The sequence below is a fragment of the Eptesicus fuscus genome, chromosome 4, assembly GCF_027574615.1.
Source record: "Eptesicus fuscus isolate TK198812 chromosome 4, DD_ASM_mEF_20220401, whole genome shotgun sequence".
Classification (NCBI taxonomy): Eukaryota; Metazoa; Chordata; class Mammalia; order Chiroptera; family Vespertilionidae; genus Eptesicus; species Eptesicus fuscus.
The window spans coordinates 88,048,979-88,074,019 of NC_072476.1; the positions used below are offsets into that span (position 1 = coordinate 88,048,979).

The 25,041-nt window shown below is 41.3% G+C and overlaps 1 protein-coding gene across 1 annotated transcript in view; it reads left to right on the forward strand.

Moving 5' to 3' along the window:
- ADCY2 (adenylate cyclase 2) overlaps positions 1-25,041 on the forward strand; it is a 279,910-nt gene that overhangs the window by 136,810 nt on the left and 118,059 nt on the right. The window contains exon 4 of the mRNA XM_008161799.2: positions 2,016-2,165. Coding sequence (XP_008160021.2) covers positions 2,016-2,165 — 150 coding nt within the window. The remainder of the gene's footprint in view (positions 1-2,015; positions 2,166-25,041) is intronic.

Consider the following 25,041-nt stretch of genomic DNA (forward strand, 5'->3'; position numbering starts at 1 on the left):
TCTTTCAGTGCAGTGATTGCCTATAGAATTTTTTTAAATTTTATTTTATTGTTTAAAGTATTACAAATAATAGTACATATGTCTCCTTTTTTCCCCCATTGACCATGTGAAACTATTCCCTGTAGCAAGCCCAGCATTTCAAATGTTCTGCTCAGCAAAACACAACCATCAGGACCCAGGACTATGGGAAGCTCTGCATCCCGCCTGCCTTTTCTTTCTAGTGTAAAGATCATTTCTCGGACTACTTTCTCTTTAAGATATTCAATCAACTTTTCTGCTGCTTCTATCAACTTCATATTTCACATGGTCTTGTTAAATCATAAAGACAGACTGTTCCTCAAATAGTTAAAATGCACAGTGAAATAGTAAATATTGCTCTAATTGGTTAAGCCTGATTTACATATAATACAAAATAAAAAGAACTTCGTTAATTGTCGAGTAGGATTTCAACTCTTTATTATGCTCCTTAAAAATTAGTACTCTGGATTGCTCATCTAATAATTTTGCTCTTGATTTTTTTTTAGTGGACAGGTTTATTATGTAATATGTCCATTGGAAAATTGAAGTATTTTTAACTTCTTATACATGTTCTCTGGAATTCTAGTAGCCTTGGAGGGATTTGTTTCATTCCTGGAGTAAAATATGTCTTCACACCATCAGGAAGCATGTTAATTCATTGCAGAAATAACATTTAGACTTGGAATCACTAGAGGGTTTTAAAATATGATTAAGATGGTCCCAGATGAGAGCTGGAACTATGTCTCTTATTTTATTTATAGGCTGAAAAAGTGTGTGTGAAGCCCAATCTGGAAGCCTTTGTAAATTATCATTTCATGAGACTTTTTACCTCTCATGAGATAAAATGTATACACCATTTGGGGCGGGGGGGGGTGAGGGGAGAGACAGGAGAATGGATCTGAATGGAACTGAACTCACGTGGTATGTGAGATTGCTGCTTCTTGTCTCTCAGGAAGACAAGTAGACTTGGAAAGGAAGCTCCTGCTATTTGATAATGACCCAGGCAAGACTTTAACCCAGAAGGTTAAATCCATAGCTACTCTGAGATGTGTCTTCTGAAAATATGCACAATACTCCTTTTAGATCAGGTTTACTTTGCAGAAACAAACATCTCTGTGGAAGCTGCTAGCAAGTCTCATATATTTTTGATCCAATCAAACATACCTTCTCTGAGTTTACAAAGATGAAAATAAGTAGTGTGCCCATTATAATTTGAATAGCTTTCTATTCTGTTTAATTAATTAATACATTTATTTACTTTGTTGAAACTGTACTTCATTTGTGATGTGGTTTCCAAACTGTGTGCCAGGGCACCCAGGGTGCCTCTTCATGTTATAAATGCTCAAGGGAAATACAGCGGCACTTGACATCTGCCAGATACCATAAACCACAAGCTCAAGGTAGTTCATGGTTTCAACATTAGATGACACTGCATTCCTTTTGTTCAAAAGCTGGGTTTTGGGCAGTTGTTGTGACAAAAACCAGTACATGCAGAAATCAGGACAAGAATGAGAAATGTGAGTGGTGATGTCAAATTGGAATCTAAGTCTTGGTGATGTTACACAGTGCTCAACAAGCACAAAGCTACTGAGGGCCCATAATAAGTCACTGGTTATTAAAGAGTGAATTAAAATATTTTATTTCAATATAGGTGTTGGATTCTCCCCAAGCCCCCCAATAACCACGTAGCTGTCAGGGCAGAGTAGTTACTCCAACCCACATTACTTTAGCATCAGCAAATCACGTGGCTGAGCTCACAGATAAGGGAGGGACTGCCAAGTCAACTATCAAAGGGCATAGATCCAAGAAGGGGATAAAATCCCTAAAGGCAATAGCTGTTCCTGTTAAGTAAATAAAAATGTTCCTTTGGACATAGAAATGAAATTAACTTCCCACAGAGACATCTCTTGGAAGACTATTGCTAATGTGCATTTTGTTATTGCTGTATCCAAGAGTTAAACACCCACCCTATTGAGTGACTCTTTCTATGTCGTTAGATCCTGGCCAACGTGATCATCTTCATCTGTGGGAACCTGGCGGGAGCATACCACAAGCACCTCATGGAGCTTGCTCTGCAGCAAACGTATCAGGACACGTGCAATTGCATCAAGTCCCGGATCAAATTGGAGTTTGAAAAACGTCAGCAGGTAAAATGCATTTCAATCTTAATTCCACGTTTTTTAGGTATTCTAAGATGATGTTGTTACTGTTAATATCAAGTATGCAGTTCATTCATTCACAGGCATCAGAAAGAACCAGGAGTAGCCCGTGCCCAGCATGGCTGTGCACTGAGCAGAGTTATAAAACAAAGAGCAGATTCCAGTCAAGGGCACATGCCCAGGTCGCTGGCTCAATCCCAAGTAGGGGGCGTGCAGGAGACAGCTGATCAATGATTCTCTCTCATCATTGATGTTTCTATCTCTCTCTCCCTCTCCCTCCCTCTTTGAAATCAACAAAAATATATTTCTTTTAAAAAGGAAGAAAGCGAAAAGGGATATTCTGAAGAAAAATAAGACTTACATTAAAGATGTTTAATAATATATAATTTTATACCACCAGTGTATTTTATTATCAATATTGGGAGTCAACTCTCAGGATCTGGTGCCTAGAATGTACTACTATTCTTAGGGCTACAGGAAATATGTTCCTAGAATTATAATGAATGCTTGTACTTTTTTCAGACCAACATGTAAATAAATAGGAATGAAAATTTATCTTAATAAAATCTATAATATATGATCTGATATATGTAAGGAGACAAATAAAAATTGGCCAGTGGCAATCTGTGTCCTTCACACAAAGGAGCAGGCCCAGAGACCATGAGGACTGGTACCTCCACAGACCAGATTAAGCATCTCACAAACCAAATTAATGCCCAAGGGTTCCGAGTGTCACTTCCAGCCCACCCTTCACCTCATGCCATCTTTGCTTCATCTACAGTCACATGACAAACAGCAGTGCCCTTAAAAGTGCTGCATTCAGGGATAGGATGGAGTCTAAGCAAAAATAATTTGTTTCAGCCTCAATTTGGGTAAAATTACTACCATTCATTTTAATATTATATAATCCATTGATTAGAGAAATAAAAGTACATTGGAGTGAAACACAAACATGCTTAGCATGAGGCAGGGTGCCAGGTGATGGTGCCATGCCAATGTCTTAGCCCTAGTAGCCGCCTCCCTAGCTGCCTGAGAGCTCACTGCCACACTAAGTAACTCAGGGGTCCATTTCCCAGGGTCATCATCCCTCTAGCATCATCCTGAAACTAGACTGTGAATTGTTTGGTAACAAGGGCTATCTATTAAGTTATTATTTTTCTTTATATTCTTAGAACCTAGTCCAGGTCCTTGCTTGGAGTAGGCAAGGAGACATGCTTTTAAACACCAAGTGACAAAATGCCTAAATATATTCTGCACTGGCTTGCTCTCTCTCTATGTTCAATCTTCACAATGCAACCATTAATATATATGTAGTTATCAATCATCCTACAACTACATCCTTCGACACTTTGATTCCTCATAGTTTATAGCAATCCCTGGACTACTGAGTGTACTCACACCCTCATGATGCACTATTCATAATCTCTCCTGACTTCTCTGCAAGTTAAATGTAATCTCTGAACACTCCACCCTTTGTGATTGCTCTGAACAAACTCAGATACTGTCTTCCCCTCATGAAGCTCACTTATATCATCATTCACTAAAGTAACACTGGTCATGTTAAATCTGCAAAGAATAAAACAAAGATAAAGAGCAAAAATGTGCACCTTCTTATTCTCCCAGGCCAAAAGTTCCTCTCTCCAAAAGTTTCAACTATAACTTTGGCTGAAGTATTTGTATGAACTTTTAGGCTTGTTGTCATGGAAGTGATCAATATCCTTCCAGTAAGGAGTGTAGAGACAGAATTTTGAGTGTGTGTGTTATGAATGACACATTTTAATGTCAAAGATAAAATATAAGCTTGAAATCACCTGGCCTGTTAACTTGATTCAGATCTGCTAAGAACATACATTTAAACAAGCCTTTATTAAGATGATTGGCTCATGGGTACAGCTCTGATGACAGTCTGCAGGGTAATGGATCTTTAAAGCAATGCTACATTTTGACATTGATGAGTTTAGCACTTAACATAATTGCTCTTTCATTCTTTGCCAGTAAATTTTATTAACAAGTTGAGGAGGAAAATGTAAGGGAGGGGGGTTATTTAGGAGCGAATGTTCCATAGGGTGGGTCAGAACAAAGAGACAAATGTCCACAGCAGATTCTACTCTTTCAAAAGGGGCAGATAGATCCATAAACACTCAAAACTTGGACTCTGAGGACAAAACTTTCAAATGGGTGTGGCTCTCTAAAAAGTTGTGAGTTGGATTTTGAACGTTTTATTGAAAAACAGAGGGAAATCCTTTCATTAGAGAGCAACATGCTTCATCAGCTAACATAAATGAACAAAAAAATATGGCAACTTCCATATGAGAGAGAATTGATGGATCTCTCAAAGTTGGTTGCTAATGAATAATTTAAAACTTAAATTATTTAAAACTTGCCTTTAAATAAAGTTTGCTTTTTATATGCCTTCCTGAAATACGTTCCTATCATTTCCACTGTAAATTAGAATTTTAGCTACTGTCTTCTGCCTTTAGTGACATCATGATTTGATTTTATTTCATTGGAAAATGAATAATAAGAGAATGAAGATTATAGAGGCCAAATCAAGAATATTATTGTGCAAAAAATAGAAAGACACCGATTTTATGGATTTTGTGGGTATTTTCTCTAGAGAATGATGAGTTTAATCATTTCATCTCTTACTATCTTTTTTTTACTGGTGAAGTAGAGTGATGGGCTGGATTGCCTTCTAAATCTAATGAAATAATGGCTAATACAAACTTCCAGCTGAGAGTGGGTTTGGAGAACTTGCATTTCTGTGGCTTCAGTGAAAGTTCGGTATTTGCTCCCTATTTAGCCTTTCTTTACTGGAACACTCCTGGGTAGAGAGATGAGGAAATTGAAAATCAGATGCTAACATGTATGTCTCCAGTGTCACTTAGACCCTGCAAGGCAGGACCCAGGCCTAATGTTCCTGTCACACCCCCTCTCCCAAGGGCTTCTGAAAGGCAGGGAACCCACACACTTCTCTGAAGCCCAGAGCCCTTTATAGGTGCGCAACTGGGAGGTTCGGCACCTGTCAGGGATGTGGTTAAAGGGTTCATATGTTATGAGGGAGCCTAACTGTCCATTACACTTGCCCCAGGATTCTCGAGTTCTATAAACGTTAATGTATTCTGCTGAGATTAGATTTGCAAAAAAAAAAAAAAGCAAATGAAAAACACAGAGATTCCCCAGCACCCCAAGCTTAAAGAAAAACAGTGTAAGATACAAACGTGTTTTTTTTCTCGCTGACAAGATCACAGCGTAAGATACGAATGTGCCTTTTTCCTTCTTAATGAATTGTCTGTGTTCTAGTATAGAATGATGTTTCCTTTGTTATATATTTACTAGAGGCCCGGTACACGAAATTCGTGCACGGAGGGAGGGGTGTCCCTCAGCCCAGCCTGCACCCTCTCCAATCTGGGACCCCTCGAGGGATGTCCGACTGCCCGTTGGACATCCCTCTCACAATCCAGGACTGCTGGCTCCCAACTGCTCACCTGCCTGCCTTCCTGATTGCCCCTAACCACTCCTCTGCCAGCCTGATTGATGCCTAATGGCTCCCCTGCCAGCCTGTTTGCCCCTAACTGCCCTCCCCTTCAGGCCTGGTCAACCCTAACTGCCCTCCCCTGCAGGCCTGGTCCCCCCCAACTGCCCTTCCCTGCAGGCCCGGTCACCCCCAACTTCCCTCCTCTACCAGCCTGGTCACCCCTAACTGCCCTCCCCTGCAGGCTTGATCGCCCCCAACTGCCCTCCCTTGCAGGCCTGGGTCCCCCGCAACTGCCCTTCCCTGCAGGCCCAGTCACCCCCAACTTCCTTCCTCTGCCAGCCTGGTCATCCCTAACTGCCCTCTCCTGCAGGCTTGATCGCCCCCAACTGCCCTCCCTTGCAGACCTGGTCCCTACCAACTGCCCTCCCCTACTGGCCATCTTGTGGTGGCCATCTTGTGTCCACATGGCGGCAGGATCTTTGACCACATAGGGGGCAGCCATCTTGTGTGTTAGAGTGATGGTCAATCTGCATATTACTCTTTTATTAGATAGGATTACTAGTGGCCCAGTGCATGAAATTTGTGCACGGTGGGGGGGGGGGGTTCTCTCAGCCCAGCCTGCACCCTCTCCAATCGGGGATCCCTTGGGGGATGTCCGACTGCCAGTTTAGGCCCAATCAGGCCTAAACTGGCAGTCGGACATCCCTCTTGCAATCTGGGACCACTGGCTCCTAACCGCTCACCTGCCTGCCTGCCTGATCGCCCCTAACTGCCCTCCCCTGCCAGCCTGATCTCACCCCCAACTGCCCTCCCCTGCTGGCCTGGTCTTGCCCAGGCTTTGTCTCTCTTTGTTTTTCTCAGCAGTCCTCCAGACCTCCCTGCCTCCCTGTCTCCCTCTTCCTCTTTCCCAGCTGGGAGGGGGCGGGGCTAGTGGGGGCGGCTCCACCCTCTGCCTGCCCTCCCTTCCATCCAGGCCTCTTCAGGCCCAGTCTGTTTCGTTTCCTCATTCTGAGAGAGGATCCCAGAGCGAGCTGGGAGGGAGGGAAAGAAAGGGAGAAAAGGCTGTGAGCTGGTGGGCACTGTGTGTGTCTGTGAGTGTGTGTAGTTGTGAGTGAGTGTGATTGCCGGCCCCACCTGCCCCATCCCCGTCTCTGCTGCCACAAGTCCCTGCCCACCAGAGCCTGCTGCGCATGCAGCCTGGACATTAGCTCGAGCCTCTGGTCATTGTGGATGTGACAGACCCAGGGATTTTTATATATTAGGATAACTTTTTATGCAAAATCTATTTTACTATAATTTTGTCACTATGTCCTTGTCCCAGTAACTTTATGATTGTTATTGCTGTATTTTGCAGTACTTTTGTACCTTACAAGACTACTACCACTCTTCTTTGTATATATTTTTGTATCTTTTTTTTTCTGCAAAGTTCTCACACAGTTTTAATATGGGTTTTTTTCTGAAATCTTGATAAGTTTTTGTGCTGTTACGCAGAGGTTATCTTCTTTTCAACTTGACTTTTACCTGATTATAAATAGTGTTATAAATGCAGGGACACTGTTGGAATAAATGCAGATCTTGTTTCCAGACACTCAGGGAATTCTCTGTTCACTCTAGTCATGCTTGCTTCCTGAGCCCATGTGCAATAATCACCTGCAGACGACATTTTATGTTTTTTTACCTTTAAGTTTTCATGTTGTCTGGTATCAGAAGCCTTCAAAGCTGCACTGAATGACATTATCCTGTTGGGCAGCTTTGTTGGTGCCTGTGTTTACAGAAGTGGCCATTGTTGTGTTCAAATGTACATTAAATACACATATCTCTCAAAACTATTTCGATGATTATTTTTAGCTTCTTTAAAACATTCTTTTCTCTTAGCCACGCCACTTTGGTTTTTCTTTTAAACCTAGACTTAATTTGTTTTTGAGAGAGATAAAGCCAAACCATTTGCATTGTTGTCAAAGTCATGATTCCATATCTAGTATCTCTCATTCTGTTTCCTAATACATAGTGTTGTTTCTTAATTTTCTATAGCAATGTCATTCTAGTTTGTATTTCCTTTTTATTTTAAGTAGGATTTGTAAGTCCTCTATTCTATTTCTAACATATCTTGTAAGCACTTTAGAATATCCACCAGCAATTTAACATTATCATTATTATTTATCCAAATGGTCCCAATAATGCTTATCTATGTCCTTCCTTGCTAATAAACATTCCAGTTTATCTTATTTTAAAATTAATAAGCTAAGAAAAAAGTTATCTTCTCTTAGGTATCTCATAATAAGTGTCTTCATTTTTGCTTTTTTCCACTTACCACTAAATTTCTTGAAAAATAGAAATTTCTGTTTCTCTCTCCCTCTTACCCACTTCATAACTTTACTATTCAACTATCACAATTCACCATTCAACTTGCTAAATTTAAAAGCATTTTCCATCCTAGATTTGTGCAGTATTGATGCTTTTGCCCTCATTTTTGTCTATTTGGGAGAAAGTATTTTTGGAGGGAAAAGATAAACCTCCTCTCCTGGTTCCCACCATCTGGAACCATTCTGGTCTCTGGCAATTTTCTCTCCACATTCTTCAGAGATGCTTTTCTATTCCTACCCACCAACACACACATGTGTTGCTCAGGGCTTAGCAGAGAGGCATCTTTTCTCCATCCTTGTGTTGGTCGGCTTTCAGATCCTCACACATTTCCAATCGTCCTGTCTGGATTAATTGCTCTCAATACACTCATTCTGCCCTCCACCTTTTCTGGAGTTCAAAACTTATTTTCATTAACATCACAAACTCAGAATGTTCAAACTCCATCTTTCCTCACACCACACTTGACTGTCATCCTCTCTATTTCTATTAGTGAATCCATCCTCTCTCCCTCACCCTAACTCTGAATCTTCTCTCTTTGCACTTTCTCCTTTATTTCCCACATAAAATCAATTGCTCTACAGTAGTTTTTATTTGCCATTCTTATTGTCATTGCCTTAGGATTTCATTGCACCTTGTCCTCGTCAAACTCATGCCATACAATAGTGTCATATTAATCTTTCCAAGGTTAGTGTCAGGGTGAAGCTAGACTTGTAAACACCCTGGCTTGATTTATAATGCAGGACCTTTAACAGGTGTTCTTTGAGTTGTTTACTGAGGGGCAGTATTGTGTAATTGTTATGAGCATGGCTATTGTTCCTCATTGTTTGATTTTGAGTTCTTTCTGGTCCTCAGTTTCTTCATCTGTAAAATGGAAGTGTTATTCATTCAGGCTGGTCTAACAAAATACTATGAACTGAGTGGTTTGTAAATAGGTGATATTTATTGCTTAGAGTTCTGGAGGCTGGAAATCCAAGGTCAGGGTGCCAGCATGATCAGGTTCTGGTGAGAACCCTCTTTCTGGTTATAGATGGCTGACTTCTCCTTGTATCTTCACATGAAAAAAGGGGGAGCTCTGTAAGGTCTCCTTTCTAAGAATATTGGTCCCATTTATGAGGGCTCAGCCTTCATGACCTAATCACTTCTCAAAGATCTCACTTCCTCAGACTTTCACATTAAGGGGTAGGATTTCAACATATAAATTTTTTGGGGGAAACAACGTTCACTCCATAGCAATGGAGTAATGATATTACCTACCTCGGTAGAGTTGTCGGTATCTTACACATTTTTATTATCACTCAAGGAGCATGTGCTCACTAAAATGTAAATATGTGCATATATATATATATATATATATATATATATATATAAATACTTTATTATTCTCATATATGTGCTTGCTAAAGATATATGTGTGCTCACTATATAAATAAACATATGTTTGCTAAATATATATTTATATTTTAGCTTACATATTTACTAGAGGCTTGGTGCATGACATTCGTGCACTCGGGGGGGTCCCTCAGCCCAGCCTGCACCCTCTCACAGTCCAGAAGCCCTCAGGGGATGTCCGACTGATGGCTTAGGCCTACTCCCTGCGGAGAGTGGGCAGTTGAACATCCTTAGTGCTGCCGCAGAGGTGGGAGAGGCTGCCGCCACTGCCACTGCGCTCGCCAGTTATGAGCCCAGCTCAGGGCTTCTGGCTGAGCAGCGCTCTCCCTGTGGGAGTACACTGACCACCAGGGGGCAGCTCCTGCATTGAGCATCTGACCTCTGGTGGTCAGTGTGCATCATAGTGACCAGTCATTCCGCTGTTTGTTCTACTGTTTTTTAACATCTGGTGTTGTTTGTGAGAAATGCATATCTGACTTTGAAGAGTGTTCCGCTGTCGATTTGCATATTAGCCTTTTATTGTATAGGATTTCTAAATATATATTTAGTAGATATGTTTTATATATTATATTTCCAGTCAACAAATTCCTTACTATACACATTATCTTTTTAATATATATAATATATCTAATTCATAATAATATTATAATATATATCATATGTTATATGTGTATGTATATATATCATATATAGCATATATGTATATAATATACATTCTGAATTCCAAGTGGCCTAAAGAGAGTCCACAGAAAGTAGCTGACACTTTATATCAGGGCAGGACAGCTGGCTTCACTTGGAAACTTTTAAGAGTGATAATAAAAGGAAAGCCAGCATCTGTAGCTTTAAAGTCCTGAATAAAGAAGAGCTAGTCCAAACCCTGAAAGTTAGGAGATACTTTTGCAGCCGACAGATTATGAAGAAGGGAATGTCAAAAACTGAGAGGATTCAGGATATCCCAGTGAGAGAGTGTCCAGAGCGTATAAGCGTTTTGAGAAGAAAGATGCCGCTTCTAAATCACCAAGTTACCAGTCAACAAATTCCTAACTACGTGTATTACCTTCTTTTTTAGTAATGTCTTAATCCCCATCCTCTTTTAAGTCATTATTTAGAAACATTTTTATACTGAAAAAATAGGAGGAAATGATAAGACACTCAAGTTAAGGCCTGCATCTTCATTTTTTCAACAGGCACTCCAAATATCCTCACTGGACTCATTCTCATGCTGCTAACATTTCAATATTAAGGATAAAGAGAGAAATCCTGAAAGCTTCCAGAAAGAAATTTTAAAAAACTAGATTAACTGCTGTGGGACAAAAGTCAGATTTGCATTTCTCACAAACAACACCAGATGTTAAAAAACAGTAGAACAAAATCTTAAAAGTATCCTAAAAATGTATCCCGCACTTTGATTTGTGCACCAAGTCAAACTATTATTCATAAATGATGTTTGAGTAAACACTTTCAGGCATACATGGACTTAAAGTGCAACCCACACACATATTTTATGACATTGGAATTTGAAGATTTTTTTTCCCAAGTAAAACACACAAAAATGAATTCAAACAAAAAAGAGAAAAAGTTAAGGGAATAAAGAAATGTTGCCCTGACCTGTTTGGCTCAGTGGATGGAGCGTCGGCCTGCGGACTCAGGGGTCCCGGGTTCGATTCCGGTCAAGGGCACAAAAAAAAAAAAAAAAAGAAAAGAAATGTTGTGAGCCATGAAACTGGTAAAGCTTGAGAGTTAAGACGAAATGTTATGTAATATAAAAATAGCACTATTCATTAAAACAGAAAGAACAAAAGTCTAATATTTTAAAAATCAAGTTAGTCCTTGGGAGTTATTGAGTTGATGGCTCTCTTGTCTAGAAGAACCGATTACTTCTAGGCCATCAACAACAAAATAAGGAATTATTTACCCCACTGCTTTTAGTCATGGTGACTATATTAATTTCAAACACAAAAGAGAATATTATATTGTTTTGTATATATCAAAATAAATTATGTTTTAAGTTTAAAAAACTATCTCAGTGGTAATTAAAAATTCAGCGCAGAAGGAAAAAGACATTGCTTATATAAGGACTAGTTATCTTGAATTATGCAGTTTGATACACTGAATCTTTAATATTTTTCTTCCATCATGTGCAATAAAATCTCAGCTGAAGGACCAGGTAAAATAGTGCTTATTATACTTAAGCTATGGAAGTCAGAATCCTCTGAAGCACATTCTACATTTCAGCATTATTGGTATTTGCGTTTACATAACATTTTTCATTGAAGGGAACTGAGTTCTTTAGAAATATCATAAATACCATGTTGCATAGAAATGTCTCATATGGTGGTGCTATTGCCATAAATGCATAGGGTGGGGAATTACTGAGGTATAGCAAAAGCTTGTGCTGATGGGCCATTAACACAGTTTCCTACAGGTAAGACTCAAGTATAACTTTTATTTGGGAATAATTAGCTCCTGGGACCATCTGTCTTCACCTCATCCTACTGATGCGTTCTGTCTACTGCTTTTCCCCTGTAAGAAGTTGCTCTAGGAAAGTTTGGTGCCCTCAGAAAGGGTGAGGGCCTTCATTCCCCCACCAAGCAGACCCCTCTGCCCTTCTTAGGAATGTATGGGTGTGTCTTTCAACTCCTAAGGTAAGGAGCTCTGCCAGGTAATGTGACTGACCCTGGACAGGTATTGTTTTCTGTTTTAGTTGGTTGATGTTTTAACTTCTCTGTGCCTCTGTTTTGTGGTCTGTAACACATAAGCAGTCATGGTATCTGCCCATAGGGTCGTTCTGGGGATGAAGTGTATATGACCGAGTCTGGAGCCACCTGACACAGTGAGCGTGCAGTGCACATGGGCCCTTAGCCACTAGGTGGAAACTATATGGAGATTGAACCTCACAGGCTCTTAGTTTCCATGAGTTGTAAATCCAAGGCTTTGTACAGAGATCCCATATATTATATACACACTCAGAAATGTTCTAAATATTACAGGAAAAAATTAACCACAAACATGTATGTTTGGGCCTTAACTGATTTTGCTCAGTGGTTAGAGCGTCAGCCTGTAAACTGAAAGGTGCCAGGTTCGATTCCGGTCAAGGGTATGTACCTTGGTTGTGGGCACATCCCCAGTAGGAGGTGTGCAGGAAGCAGCTGATCAATGTTTCTCTCTCTCTCATCGATGTTTCTAACTCTCTTCCTTCCTCTCTGTAAAAAATCAATAAAATAAATATTTTTTTTAAAATGCACGTTTGGAAATTTGCAATGCTTTTGACACATTTTAAAAATTAAAGAAATAACAACTTTATGAAGGTAAAGGAGGTACTGAGAATGAAGGCACTAAACCTGCTAGTGTGTTGCTCAACATTTGGCCAACTAATTGTGCCTTCTCTTTCCTCTCCACCACCATTTGACATAATTTTAGAAAAATTTAGGACATCAATCCTAGTTGCTGCAGGTCACACTGTGCTTGACTTTTGCTGTTTCCTGATGTTCTCTCTTTCTGTCTGCATTGAAGTATGTCAGACTTGAAGTGCAAAGCAAAGGGATAATCAGATTCTCTGCCTTCCTTCTTCCTTCCCTTGGAGGAGCCCTTCCAAAGGCAAGGGTAAAATGCTAAGAGTGATGTCAGTGCTCAATGGGCTTCAGTTTCTTCGAGTGCAAAGGGGTTAAGTACATGGTAACAAAAGGAAACTAGACTTTGAGTGGTGAGCACACAATGCAATACAGATGTCATATTATAAAGTTGTACCCTGAAATTTATGTAATGTTATTAACCAATGTTACACCAATAAATTTAATAAGGAAATGAGGGCTTTAGCCCCCAATAGATTTACATGAATTATCTTTTCTAATATTACTTGTAGTATCTCAGAAACTTTCAAAGGAAAACTCTATGACTGGTTTCCTTTTCTTCTTTTTTTTTTTACTGCATCTCAAATTTTGGCTATGATTTTGTGGTGTTTCCATTAAGCTTTTCACTCCTTGCTCTCTGTGGACCTTCATTTGTATTCTGTGAGCATGGTGTTCATTTCTCATGGCATATTACTCCTATTTTAGCTAATTATCTTCATGAATTATAAATATTCATGCATGCTGGTTACAAGAAACTCTTCAGAGCAAAGCTTCAGGATAAAACAGTTTTTTAAGTGAACAGTTAGTTTTATATTTACAATGAAGAGTACTACTATGATATATGGACAAATACTATTTAGCCTAGAAATATATTTTTACATGAATATCCTCAACTGGTGATCCAAAAATATCAATATTCTCCATTCTAGTGGTTTCATTTGCGATTCAGGTATGTTTCATGGCAATAGAAAAAGGCAGAGTCAGTAGGACATCCCCTGAGGGCTCCAGGACTGTGAGGGGGGCAGGCTGGGCTGAGGGAACCCCTCCCCCTCCCCACAGTGCATGAATTTAGTGCACCAGGCCTCTAGTCCTATATAATAAAAGGGTAATATGCAAATAGACCAAACAGCAGAACGACTGGTGGCTATGACATGCACTGAACACCAGGGGGCAGATGCTCAATGCAGGAGCTGCCCCTTGGTGGTCAGCATGCTCATATAGGGGGAGTGCTGCTCAGCCAGAAGCCCTGAGCCGGGCTCATGGCTGGCAAGCGCAGCAGCGGTGGGGGGAGTCTCTCCTGCCTCCGCGCAGCACTAAGGATGTCCAACTGCCCACTCCCCCTAAGCCATCAGTCGGACATCTCCCAAGGGCTCCTGGACTGCGAGAGGGCACAGGCTGGGCTGAGGGACCCTCCCCCCACCGAGTGCACAATTTTGTGCACTGGGCCTCTAGTATATTAATAAAATAATACTGAGCACCTCCCTGAGAACAGAAATCATTCTCTTTTGTCTGTGGGACAGTTGACCAGGGAGAAATGTTTGCATAAAAAATGCTGACAAAGAGTTGCTCTGTGAATAGTGGACCATTACTTGGTGACATGGCAAAGACAAGACCTATAGAGGGTAATGGTGTGTGGGCTTTGTCCAGCATCTTTGCTGCCTCATCCTCATTCTGGATCATGGACCTGCCTGGGTAACCAGCATGGGGGTGTCAGCCCAGGCCCCCAGAGTCCGATTTGAAACACAACATCAAAGGGTTCTTTTTTAAAGCCATTTTTCTGGCAAGAATATAGAGGGAATGATGTAAAAAGTGCAATTTCTTTAATGACTGCCTCTTCTAGTAAATAAATTGCATGTCCATTAATAACAATACCCACCACCTCCACCTCTCATTTCAACCTGCTGAGGTTCCCAGCTCTGAGCAGAAGATATACAAACATTTATCACAGACATAAAAGCTGATCAACAGAACTATAAGAGGCGAAAGTTTTAAATCATTCTCTGATTATAGCTGTGAGCATTTCCATTACCTTTTTCATTAAGTAGTGACATGTATAAAAATATTGAGTTATTTACATTACCAGAGAGGGAAAAATACAGAAAAAGAGAGACTGACTAAAATTTCTATTTCTCCCACAAAATGAAAATCCATCTTTCAAGTATTAACCACAAATGTTTTTCTGCCCTCGATTATTTTTAAGATGTGGAGATGTGATGAACATTGTAACAACAACATAGAAAAATATTCCTTTTATCTACCCTTGAAGGTCTAATACATTTTGGGTATGCTACTCAAAAATTCACGTTACGTTTTTTATGTAATTTTTATCAGTGTTGATGGTGAAAAGAAACCTTTGCAGAATGCTCTGCATAACTTCATCTGTTTCTAATACTTTCTTTTATCGGATTAAACCCATTGTTCATATGAAGAGATCAAAGAGGTTGTGTCTGGGTCTCAGGGGCTGATGTGAAGGTAGCTCTTGGGACCCCGATGTTATTCTGTTAAACATGTGCATGTTACATGAGGAGGCTGAGGCTTGCAGCGGGTTCTTTAGGAATACCTTGGAATTGTTGCTTCCCTTCCTTTCTAAGAAAAGATCTTCCTTCTTCCCGTCATGTGCCCTGACCATGACCTGCTAACCTTCATCGTTATATAAGCTCTGCAGAGAACTTTGTAGTCAAAGCAATAAACTGTTACCCAGAGGGAAAATAACAAATCGAAAGGAAAATAAAAAAGAAGGAAAGAGATTTTAGGATTGACAGAAAGAGGAACTTCCAAGATTCTGGGTCCTTTCCATGTGCCTCTGTGTTGGAACTGATACTGTTTTAATTCCCTTGAGCCCACTATTCTGTGGGTGTAGACAGGGGAGGGCTGGCATTCGAGTGCAGAGTAGCGGTAGCTCTGTTAACAGGGTTTATTTTTTAAACTAAGTATAATTACTAAGAAATTTGGATTTCAAACCATTTCCTTATTTGTTTTGTTTTTGTTTTGTTTTGTTTTTTCTCTGTTTCCCACGACATTTCCCATAAGCCAGGCCTGGAGTGTGGACTCTGGAGCCGGCCAGCCTAGGTTTGGGTTTGGCTCTTTTCTGAGATATCAGGCAAATTACTCTTTTTAAAAACCCCTAAGATGTAAAAATGAGGATGATAATCATCTCCATCCCATGTTTCAGCATGGTGTGAGGATTATATTAACAAAAGGTATTAGGATTTCACTCATGTCTTGGCACGCAGAGCTCAATAAAAATTGGAGAGTTTATTATTCTTTAGATATTCTAAACCTTCCTGATTATTTAGAACACTGAGATGCCATCAGAAATATTTGCTGATCAGTTCAAGGAAAAGTTGCCTTAGATAAACTTCTGCAATTGAGACTGATTATTTTCATACGGCTAATGAGTATAAAATATTCTTATGTGGATAATTTCCTATCATGAGAGACATGAGGTTTCAAAAATGACCAATTCTCACCATCACTCAGGATGAATAGATCTTGATTCCTGGGAGAGGGGCTCGTTTGAGGGGCAGATTAAGAGTTCAGTTTTAGATTGAAGTGTGAGGGTTTGTTATAAATCCAAGGAAACGTGTTGAGAAGGCAATTGGAGTTGTAAGTCTGGAGTTTAGGGTCATGGGCTTGGCCAAGGATGTGCATTTGAGAGTAGCTGGCAGATCGATACTATTTAAGGTCCTGAGATTGGAGTCAGCCATCAAGGGAGCCTGACAATTAGAGTCCAGGAAACAAGGAGGTATCAGCAAAGGGCATGGAGAAGCTTGTTTCCTGCAGCAGGAGTGTGGTGCTCAGAAAGCCAACTGTGTCCATAGTTTCAGGAGGAAGGGAAGCAACAAACCATGTCCTTACCAACAGCGGTTCTCATGGTGGGTTCAACACAAATGAGAGGAGAGGCATCGGGAAAGGGTGCAGAGTTACTCTTTGGGGGAGCTTTGCTGCATAGATGGCCAAGGAAGAGAAATGGTGTCCAGGAGGGTTATTGTGAGCATGGGAGAAAGCTGCACATGAGTACCCTGTTGAATGATCCAGTAGAGAAGGGAGTATGGATGTTGTAAGAGAGACACGTGGATTGCTAGAGCCACATCTTTGCAGGAAGGAAGTCATTGTGCATGCGGGTGGAGCTGACACAGGACAGGACCATTCTGGACTTACAGGGGGGATGTCGAGTTCATAGGGATAGGTGCTGGAATGTGGTTATCCTTTGCACTTTTATTACTTCCTTATGCTGTTTGATTTACCCATCTTTGTGCCTCTACACACCCCTGCCACTCACTCAGGCTAGAGGGTACAAGATGTGGGCAATCAGTAAATGCTGCTGGGACTGAAAATGTAAATGGTGAGAGAAAAGTGATTGCCCAGATACTGACATCAATAGTATGATGAGTAACCTATGATGTTTTGAAATAGTGAAAAGTGGGGCCAAACCTAGACACATGGAAACGGTCATTTAGGAAAAGGATACAAATAAGTGTTGCTTATCAACAGTTGTACTGGGAATATGTGCTAGCGAGACATTAATGGCCGAAACATACATGTTTCCCTCAAGTTTTAAAAGTATTTTTAGATCCCTCTTAGGCATTGAGACTAAGATATGCAGAGACACAATCCTGGGAATTGATACGCCCAGAGAACGCTCCTTGCTGCCATGTTGCAGGAGTCCCAGCGATGTCTCCTGTGTCTCAGGGTGGAACCCAGTGATCCAACAGTAACTGAAGATTGATTGTGTCTAGGGGAGATTCTCCTTTGATGGTGGCTTATTGGATTGTGTTTCTTTGTTGCTTTTATTATTATTTCTGAGTATTTTAGGACCAGTTAATGGAACTATAAGAAAGCTCAGGTCTTAATTCCAAGTAACTACATGCTATTTATAATGATGTTTAATTCTCTGAGTGTGCTTATTGGGAATTGTAGAAAAGCAGAGGGAAGCCCCACCCACCTGTGTCTGAACCCCACTTGGGAGCTGGGCAGTCTGAGTCCAAGGCTACCCCCGTCCCCCATGAGCTGTGTCCTGTACACGAAGGATATCTGTGATGTTACTGTGGACAGCACGTAGAACAGCACCTGACCCAGAGAAAGCTCTCCGCAGGTGTGAGTTGCTATCTTTTGAAAGGCTTTCTTAAATATTTTGCACTGATTAGGTACCAATTCTAAGCTCTTAAGATGTCCAGGCATGTTTAAAACAAGAGCCATCAGTGGACTCGGAGGAATAAGCACACTGAGAGAATTGATTGGGGAATATAGATAGGTTCACTCACTAAATAAGACAGTTGAATGAAGGGCTATAGGTGGGGGTTGCCAACATTGTTCATCTGTCACATCAAAGTGAATCTGGGATCCACATCATCTACTAGTAAATAGCCAGTCAAACATCCTTTCCCACCTCACCGCGCCCGGAGGGCCGGCGTGCCCACTTCCAGATGGCAGCATTTCGTTACTTCGTGACAAAAGCAGGATGGTGCCAGGTGTGCTGCAGTTCCTTGCGACTCAGCAAGGTGTGGTAGGAATCCTTCAGGAGGAGGAATAACGGAGTTCACAGGTCCGCGTATAGTGAGGAGGAAGACAAGCGCCTGGTTGTATGGTCTGCAGCCTTCTGTGATGGATCTGTCAAATCTGGGACATGTAATAATGACATACGCCCAGTGAAGTTGCAGCGGGAGCAGGAGCCCACAGTAGGACTGGATGGGCAAGCCTCATGGAGAGTTAAAAATCAGTGAGGCTAATTGATTTCCTGCCTCCTTTGTCGTGTGCCCTTCACTACAGATGCGTGGAGTAGGGTGAAGCCTTCAGGAAAAACAGGAGGAGCCGTGTACTAGGAGACTCTGCTTTGAATACTCAGTAACATGGAGGATCGGGCAGGGTTCAGTAAGTCACAGGATGGTGGGCAGTGGTTCCCCAGGCCTCCTGTGCCTTCCACCTGTGTCTGGGCTCTGTCTTCACCCCATCTCCCCCATGCACACACGTGTACACACACTGCACTTTTTTTAAAACCAGTAAGCAAAGTGCTCAATAGAACTATGTTCTTTTTTTTAATTTAACTTTATTATTGAAAGTCTTATATATGCTCTTTTATTCATTTTTTTTCCTAAGAAAGAGGATTTATGACCTAAGTTATTGACTCAAGGACCAAAACAAAGGCCCACCCTGTGTCTCTGAAAAGACCCCTTGGTGTGAAGCATGCAGGCAGGGCTCAGAGCAAATGTCCAGATGTGTACAACCCAGACCTTTGCTCCCTCAGCTGAAAGTCAGATGCCAAAATTCCCAACAAATACATTTTCTGCAAAGTCATACGACCCTGCAAAGGGGGCAGCTGTGACCATGGTGTGATATAGCTGCCCACAGCCCTCAAGGCCAATAGGAAGAATCGCACGTTGTGACATTCAGGGCCCCCAACTCCGGGTGCAGCGACCACCCTGCCTTCCTAGGGTTTCCAGTGGTGAATGTGGGGGTCTCTCACCTTAGACATTAGCCCTCCTCCAGGTTTAAAGAGGCAGACTTCAAAGCCTGTCCACCAAGACTTTTCTCAACATAGTGATTTTCAGTCAGACCAGCAAATGCACTGGCCCCACCCCTGGAGGCAAGGCAGAGAGCAGCAGCATTACTTTTTCTCAGGCCCTCTTTCTGTCTCTAGATTTTCCTCATGAGAAGGTTCCTGTAAGCCCTCTTTGTGAGATTTCTCCACTCTTGGACTGTGCTGTTCTTTGCCATGTTCACATTGTTCTTCCTAGGACAAGTTTAATTTGCCTTTTTACCAGTGAAGAAAACTGTATTAACTGCAACACTTCTGCTGAGAATGCAACGCTAAAGAACAGAACCATTAGTTATTGTTAATCCTACGCATATGAGGCAGGGTTCTCCAGAGAAATAGAACCAATAGGATGTGTGTACATATAGAAAGATTGTTTTTAAAGGAGTGGTATACATGATTATGGAGGCTGGTGAGTCCAAAATCTACAAGGTGGGCCATCAAGATGGAGACCCAGGGGCAGGCCAGTGCTGTGGTTCAGGTCCAAAGGCTGCTGCTGCAGAATCCCTCCTGCCTGGGAAAATCGGTCTTTGTTCTATGCAGGCCATCAGCTGATTGGGTGAGGCCCTCCCACATTATGAAAGGTACTCCGCTTTACTCAGAGTCTACTGACTTCAATGTAAATCTCATCCATAAACACCCTCACAGAAGTTGACCTATACAATGAACTATCGCACTGAGTTTTCTTGGTGCTTCAGTTTAAACACTAAGATGCATTTTACACAAAGAATCTTTGGAAAATTAGATATTTCAACATGCTAATCACTCAGATTCTGAGATGAAAGAAACAAGAAATGCCATTGGCACTAACTTTGCGAGGGTTTGCTTGTCAGAATAGGTACCGTTTTCTTCATTCTGCAGCTATTCACCCTGTTCCATTCAGCCAGTCCCAGTTAAATAATGTGTAATTATGTAGCTCTCTCCAACGCAGTGTAATTTAAGATGTGATTTGACATAAACAGAAGTGTCTTCGTGTGTGTGTGTGTGTGTGTGTGTGTGTGTGTGTGTGTGTTCTATTCAAGAACTTTATAATACCCAGATTACCGTACTGTGTTGGGTATGTCATCACTTGCCTCCAGCATGGGAATGGAAATGAAAGCAGTCTGGTAAAATTGATACCAAAATCATTGTCATTGCTCGGTAAACGTGCTGAAAACCTCTAGCTGTTGGCCTTGAAACCCTCAGCTGTGTGAATTCCAAGAGTTAATCCTCAAGTATCCATAGCTTGTAACAGGACCCTTGTGGGAGCAGGACACTGAGTTCTAAGGATAAATAAGGCCTCTGCTGTGAACCAGCTCCACCAGAATGACCCAACGCGCAGGAAACAGTTTCATTCATCTAATCGGCATACACGAGAACAGGACTTTCTTCGAGTGCTTGGGAGAGACACCTTTATATTTAGAATGGTGGCCCCGCTGCACACACTGCTCGGGTGCTCACAGAAAGCGTTCATTCATATCCCCCGGGCTTTCCATTCTGAGGTGGGAAGTTAATTGGATCCAATAGGCCTGAGTAAGCACGGCCCTCGAATATGGAGCTATTATATAAATGTGAACACTTAACTTCCATGCCTCTTGTCCTCACTACCGTGTGCTTTTGTGCTCCCAAATCTAGGCTTTTCAACTTGGGCTATGGTAGCTATGGCAACGCAGGAGCAGGTTACAGGGAGAATGGGAGTAGGGTAAGACCCTCTTCAGTATATGAACCTCCATCATTAGCCACCACTGCTGCCCACAGAGCCCAATGACCTGCAGCTTCCCAATGCACAGATGTCTCCCTCACGCCTCTGTGCCTGTCATCTCTCTTTCTGCTTCCCTCTACACGTCCCCGACTTCCCATCAACCTGGCTGACACTGTTAGCCTCAACTGAGGTGGCACTGCCAGGGAAGCCACCCCAAGAAGAACAGCAGTCTGTAGCCCTGCGGAAGGAGCAGGTTGTACTGTCTCTCACAGCATTGCCTGTGAAACCCCACGCTTACATTTCACGCCTATATCAACCTCCTGCATGTCGGCCATGCCCAGTGACCTGTGTACTCTGTATGACATGAGGGGCCCCAGACACAGCCCCTTTGTTGCATTGCCTGTGATCAGAATGAACTAATATACAGACAGAGGTCAAACAGATGGAGATTCAGAATTCCACCTTTGTTATTGATGATGCGTTCTGGGAAAGCTTGGCTCAGATGTGACCCCATATGTTATAGGTCAGTTAGCTCCAGCCCCTGGTGGAGCTAAACAGTTGCAGGCACCCCTGCTGGGAAACTTTAGGAGACTGAGGAGCAGATCAAAAGAGATGTGTGGTACCTGAAGGGAAAAGGAGAACAGGGCCTGTACCGAGCATGCTCAGATCCTTCCCCTCTAAAGAGTGAGAGGCATGGCCGGGAAAAGGTTGTTAACCTCTAGCTTTGGTCCCTCCTATGTGGGTTAGTCAGGGCTCTTCAGGAAAACACAATCAATAGGGTATGTGCCTATAGAACTATGTGCATTATGGAGGTCAAACTGCTTTACTTAAAAATGAACTAACTGCAATGTTAATAACATCTTTAAAAATACCTTTATGACAATAGCTAGATTGGTGTTTTTGGGCAAACAGCTGGTCACCATATTCTTGCCAAGCTGACATATAAAATTAACTGCCACAGCATGGACACAGGAGAGGGAAGTGTGGAGCAAGATGAAGAGGCACCCTTCCACATGCTCTCAGAGGCAGAATTCAGCACCTAGGTCCTCATAAATATTCACTAAACGTACAACTTCCCCAGATCACAAAGCAGCATATTTTTTTAATTTTTTCTGCTATTTGGGAGCCAGTGTAGGGTGATTTGGGCAGGGAGGTGTAGCTGTAAGCAGTGGGCATTCAAGTAGTTTTAATTGTAAATACTTAAGGGTAAAATTAACCATGTGCCTTGATATGTATATTTCTATTCTTAAAAATATGTTAATATGTATGTGTATAATAAAACACATATCAGAATTAAAGACCAACAACAATGAAAATAATCTTTTAAATTATTTACTTTTTATTAGTTCAAAAATACATTAGGCTTTTTTATTTCACTTTTTTTGGTAAGAGCGTTATGATGGAATATGCTTCATTGCTTAAGAAATTTTTGGTTAGTACTTTGCAATCTAATGCTTTTAAGTTCTGTGCTTAAGCTCAGTTTATCCTGTCACTTGGTTTAATAGCCAAATTATTCCAATGAGAAAATGTTCCATGATTGGGTCTCTAAATCATGACACTCATTTTTAATCCTATCTCTACTTATGCAGAGGTTTTTTATGAAATTCAGCTGCAAACTCTCCAACTTTTTCCTGATGTCAGTCAGTTCTTGCAAACCAACTGGAAGCTACTGCATTTTTATTTTTTAGCAGATGGGTTCAATCTGTACTGAATCTTCATTTGGGAGATTTTTCACTGGATTTTAAAATTCCATTTCTAAGAATTATAAGTACACATATATGAGAGTTTTTATATTGTTTTAGCAAGGAAATCACAAGAGAGATTTCTAAATACCTGCTTTTCAAGTGGTTTCTCTATAGCATGTCTTCTTATAAAAAAATTATTTCTCTCTCATGATGAAAACAACAATCTTACTTTGAAAAAGATTTATGAGTGTGTGTGTATTCAAAAATATCTCTTAGCTAGTATGATATTAGAAGTTCTTTGTCATGTTAAGAAAGATCAACAAATTTGGACTCCATTAATTTTGGACGAAACAAAACAAAGAAACAACACCCCTCTTTAAGTTTAATGATGCTATTACTGTGCACAGGATAACCAGAAATTACTGTGTGGTGTGGAAGTGCATCACATTCTGGAGTTTTGTACACATTTACTCTCTATAGAATTAACCATACAGAACATTCTAGAGTATGTGCACATCACATGTTGTGATATGCTATGAGTACCAGTGCTAGACCTCTGCTCAGGAAGTCCTCTCTTCTAGCCGGTGTGCCCTCTATAGAAGGTGATACAGTGTGTTAGCAGTTGCCTGAAGAGGGTGCCATCGCCAATCAAGATATTAAAGAGCTGGATGTCTTTCTTACTTTTAATTTTAAAAGATAAGCATAAATAGAAGTTTTAATTTTTTCTGTACACACCCTGTTCTAGAGAAAGCCTTGTTCCCAGCTCAACCCAGAAATTATCATAGTGCCCTCATTAGGAGCATAGTGTATCCCTCTTTTATCTAGTTTGGTAAATTTTATTAAATTAATCACATTAAATAAGTGTTAGTAGAAGCAAAATGAGTAGATGTCAAGCTAATAATGTCCCCTGGAAACTTATCCTGGGTCTGAAGTTCATGCTCTGTAACTCAAGGCTGCATCTGATTTATGTAGCCCAGGATGAGGGCTGAAGAGCAGCGCTGTCAGCTGAGAAAACCTGCTCACGTGCCCACAGCCGCAACATAAGCTGCATCCCACTTTGGCTCAATGACCCTCCCACAGCCCCCATCCTACCATTGGTGCAAAGTTCATGTCAACACCCATCAGTTTCCTTTCCAAGAAGTTCTAGTCCACTGTTTCCATATCCATGTCTTTATTCATAGGTATTGGTTTCCTGTTGCTGCTATAACAAATCACTATAAACTTTATGGTTCAAAACAACCCAAATTTATCATCTTACACTTTTGAAGACCAGAAGTCTAAAATGGGTTGACAGGTCTTATTCCCTCTGAAAGCTGTAGAGGAGGATCTGTTTCCTTGCCCTTCCTAGTGTTAAACACACACACACACACACACACACACACACACACACACACACACACATAAAAGAAGACAATTTAGCCGAAACCGGTTTGGCTCAGTGGATAGAGCGTCAGTCTGCGGACTGAAGGGTCCCAGGTTTGATTCCGGTCAAGGGCATGTACATTAGTTGCAGGCACATCCCCGGTAGGGGGTGTGCAGGAGGCAGCTGGTCGATGTTTCTCTCTCATCGATGTTTCTAGCTCTCTGTCCCTCTCCCTTCCTCTCTGTAAAAAATCAATAAAATATTTTTTTTAAAAAAAGAAGAACACAATTTAGGGCAGACAGTCTCCATTCAGAGAACTGCAAAATGTAGCAGAAGGCAGGAAGATATTATAGGACAGAAAACAAGGAAGAGAAATATAGAAAACATCTGATTGACGGGGCAACATAGTCAACTTTGTTTGAGGTAAGAAGGAACAAGGAAGTGTAGGTATAGAGCCTAGAGTTGCATTGGCGTTTGAAGAACAGCTGACTGGATAGACTATGTTTCTGGTCAAGTAGAGCATTTACAGGGACATGAAAGTTGTCTAAGTTTTGTTCTGCTGAGATGGCACCTCAGGCAGGAGTGGCTCCATTTTGGGCCAAGAAATTTATTTCAAAACTAACTTCTACAGGCTGCCCACAAACCTTGGCTCATGGCCCCTCCTCCTGCTTCAAAGCCAGCAGTGTGCCATCTTCCAGTCCCTCTCTCTCTCTCTGCTTCCATCATCACATCACCTTTTCTCTGTCTTTGAACTTGGCTCCCTCTTTTGAGTCATGTGATTATACTGGGCACAACTGGATAATCAAGGATTATAACCTCACCCCAAAACACTTACCTTCATCATATTTACAAAGTTCCTTTCTCCAAGCAAGTTATTCTTTTCACATGTTCTGGGGATTAGGATGTGGATATCTTAGGGAGATCATTATTAAGTCTACCACACATGGCCTCATCACTTTTATGAATAACCATCAATCAAGTGGTAATATAAAAGTTGCTGGTCCAGCTCACACATACACCAA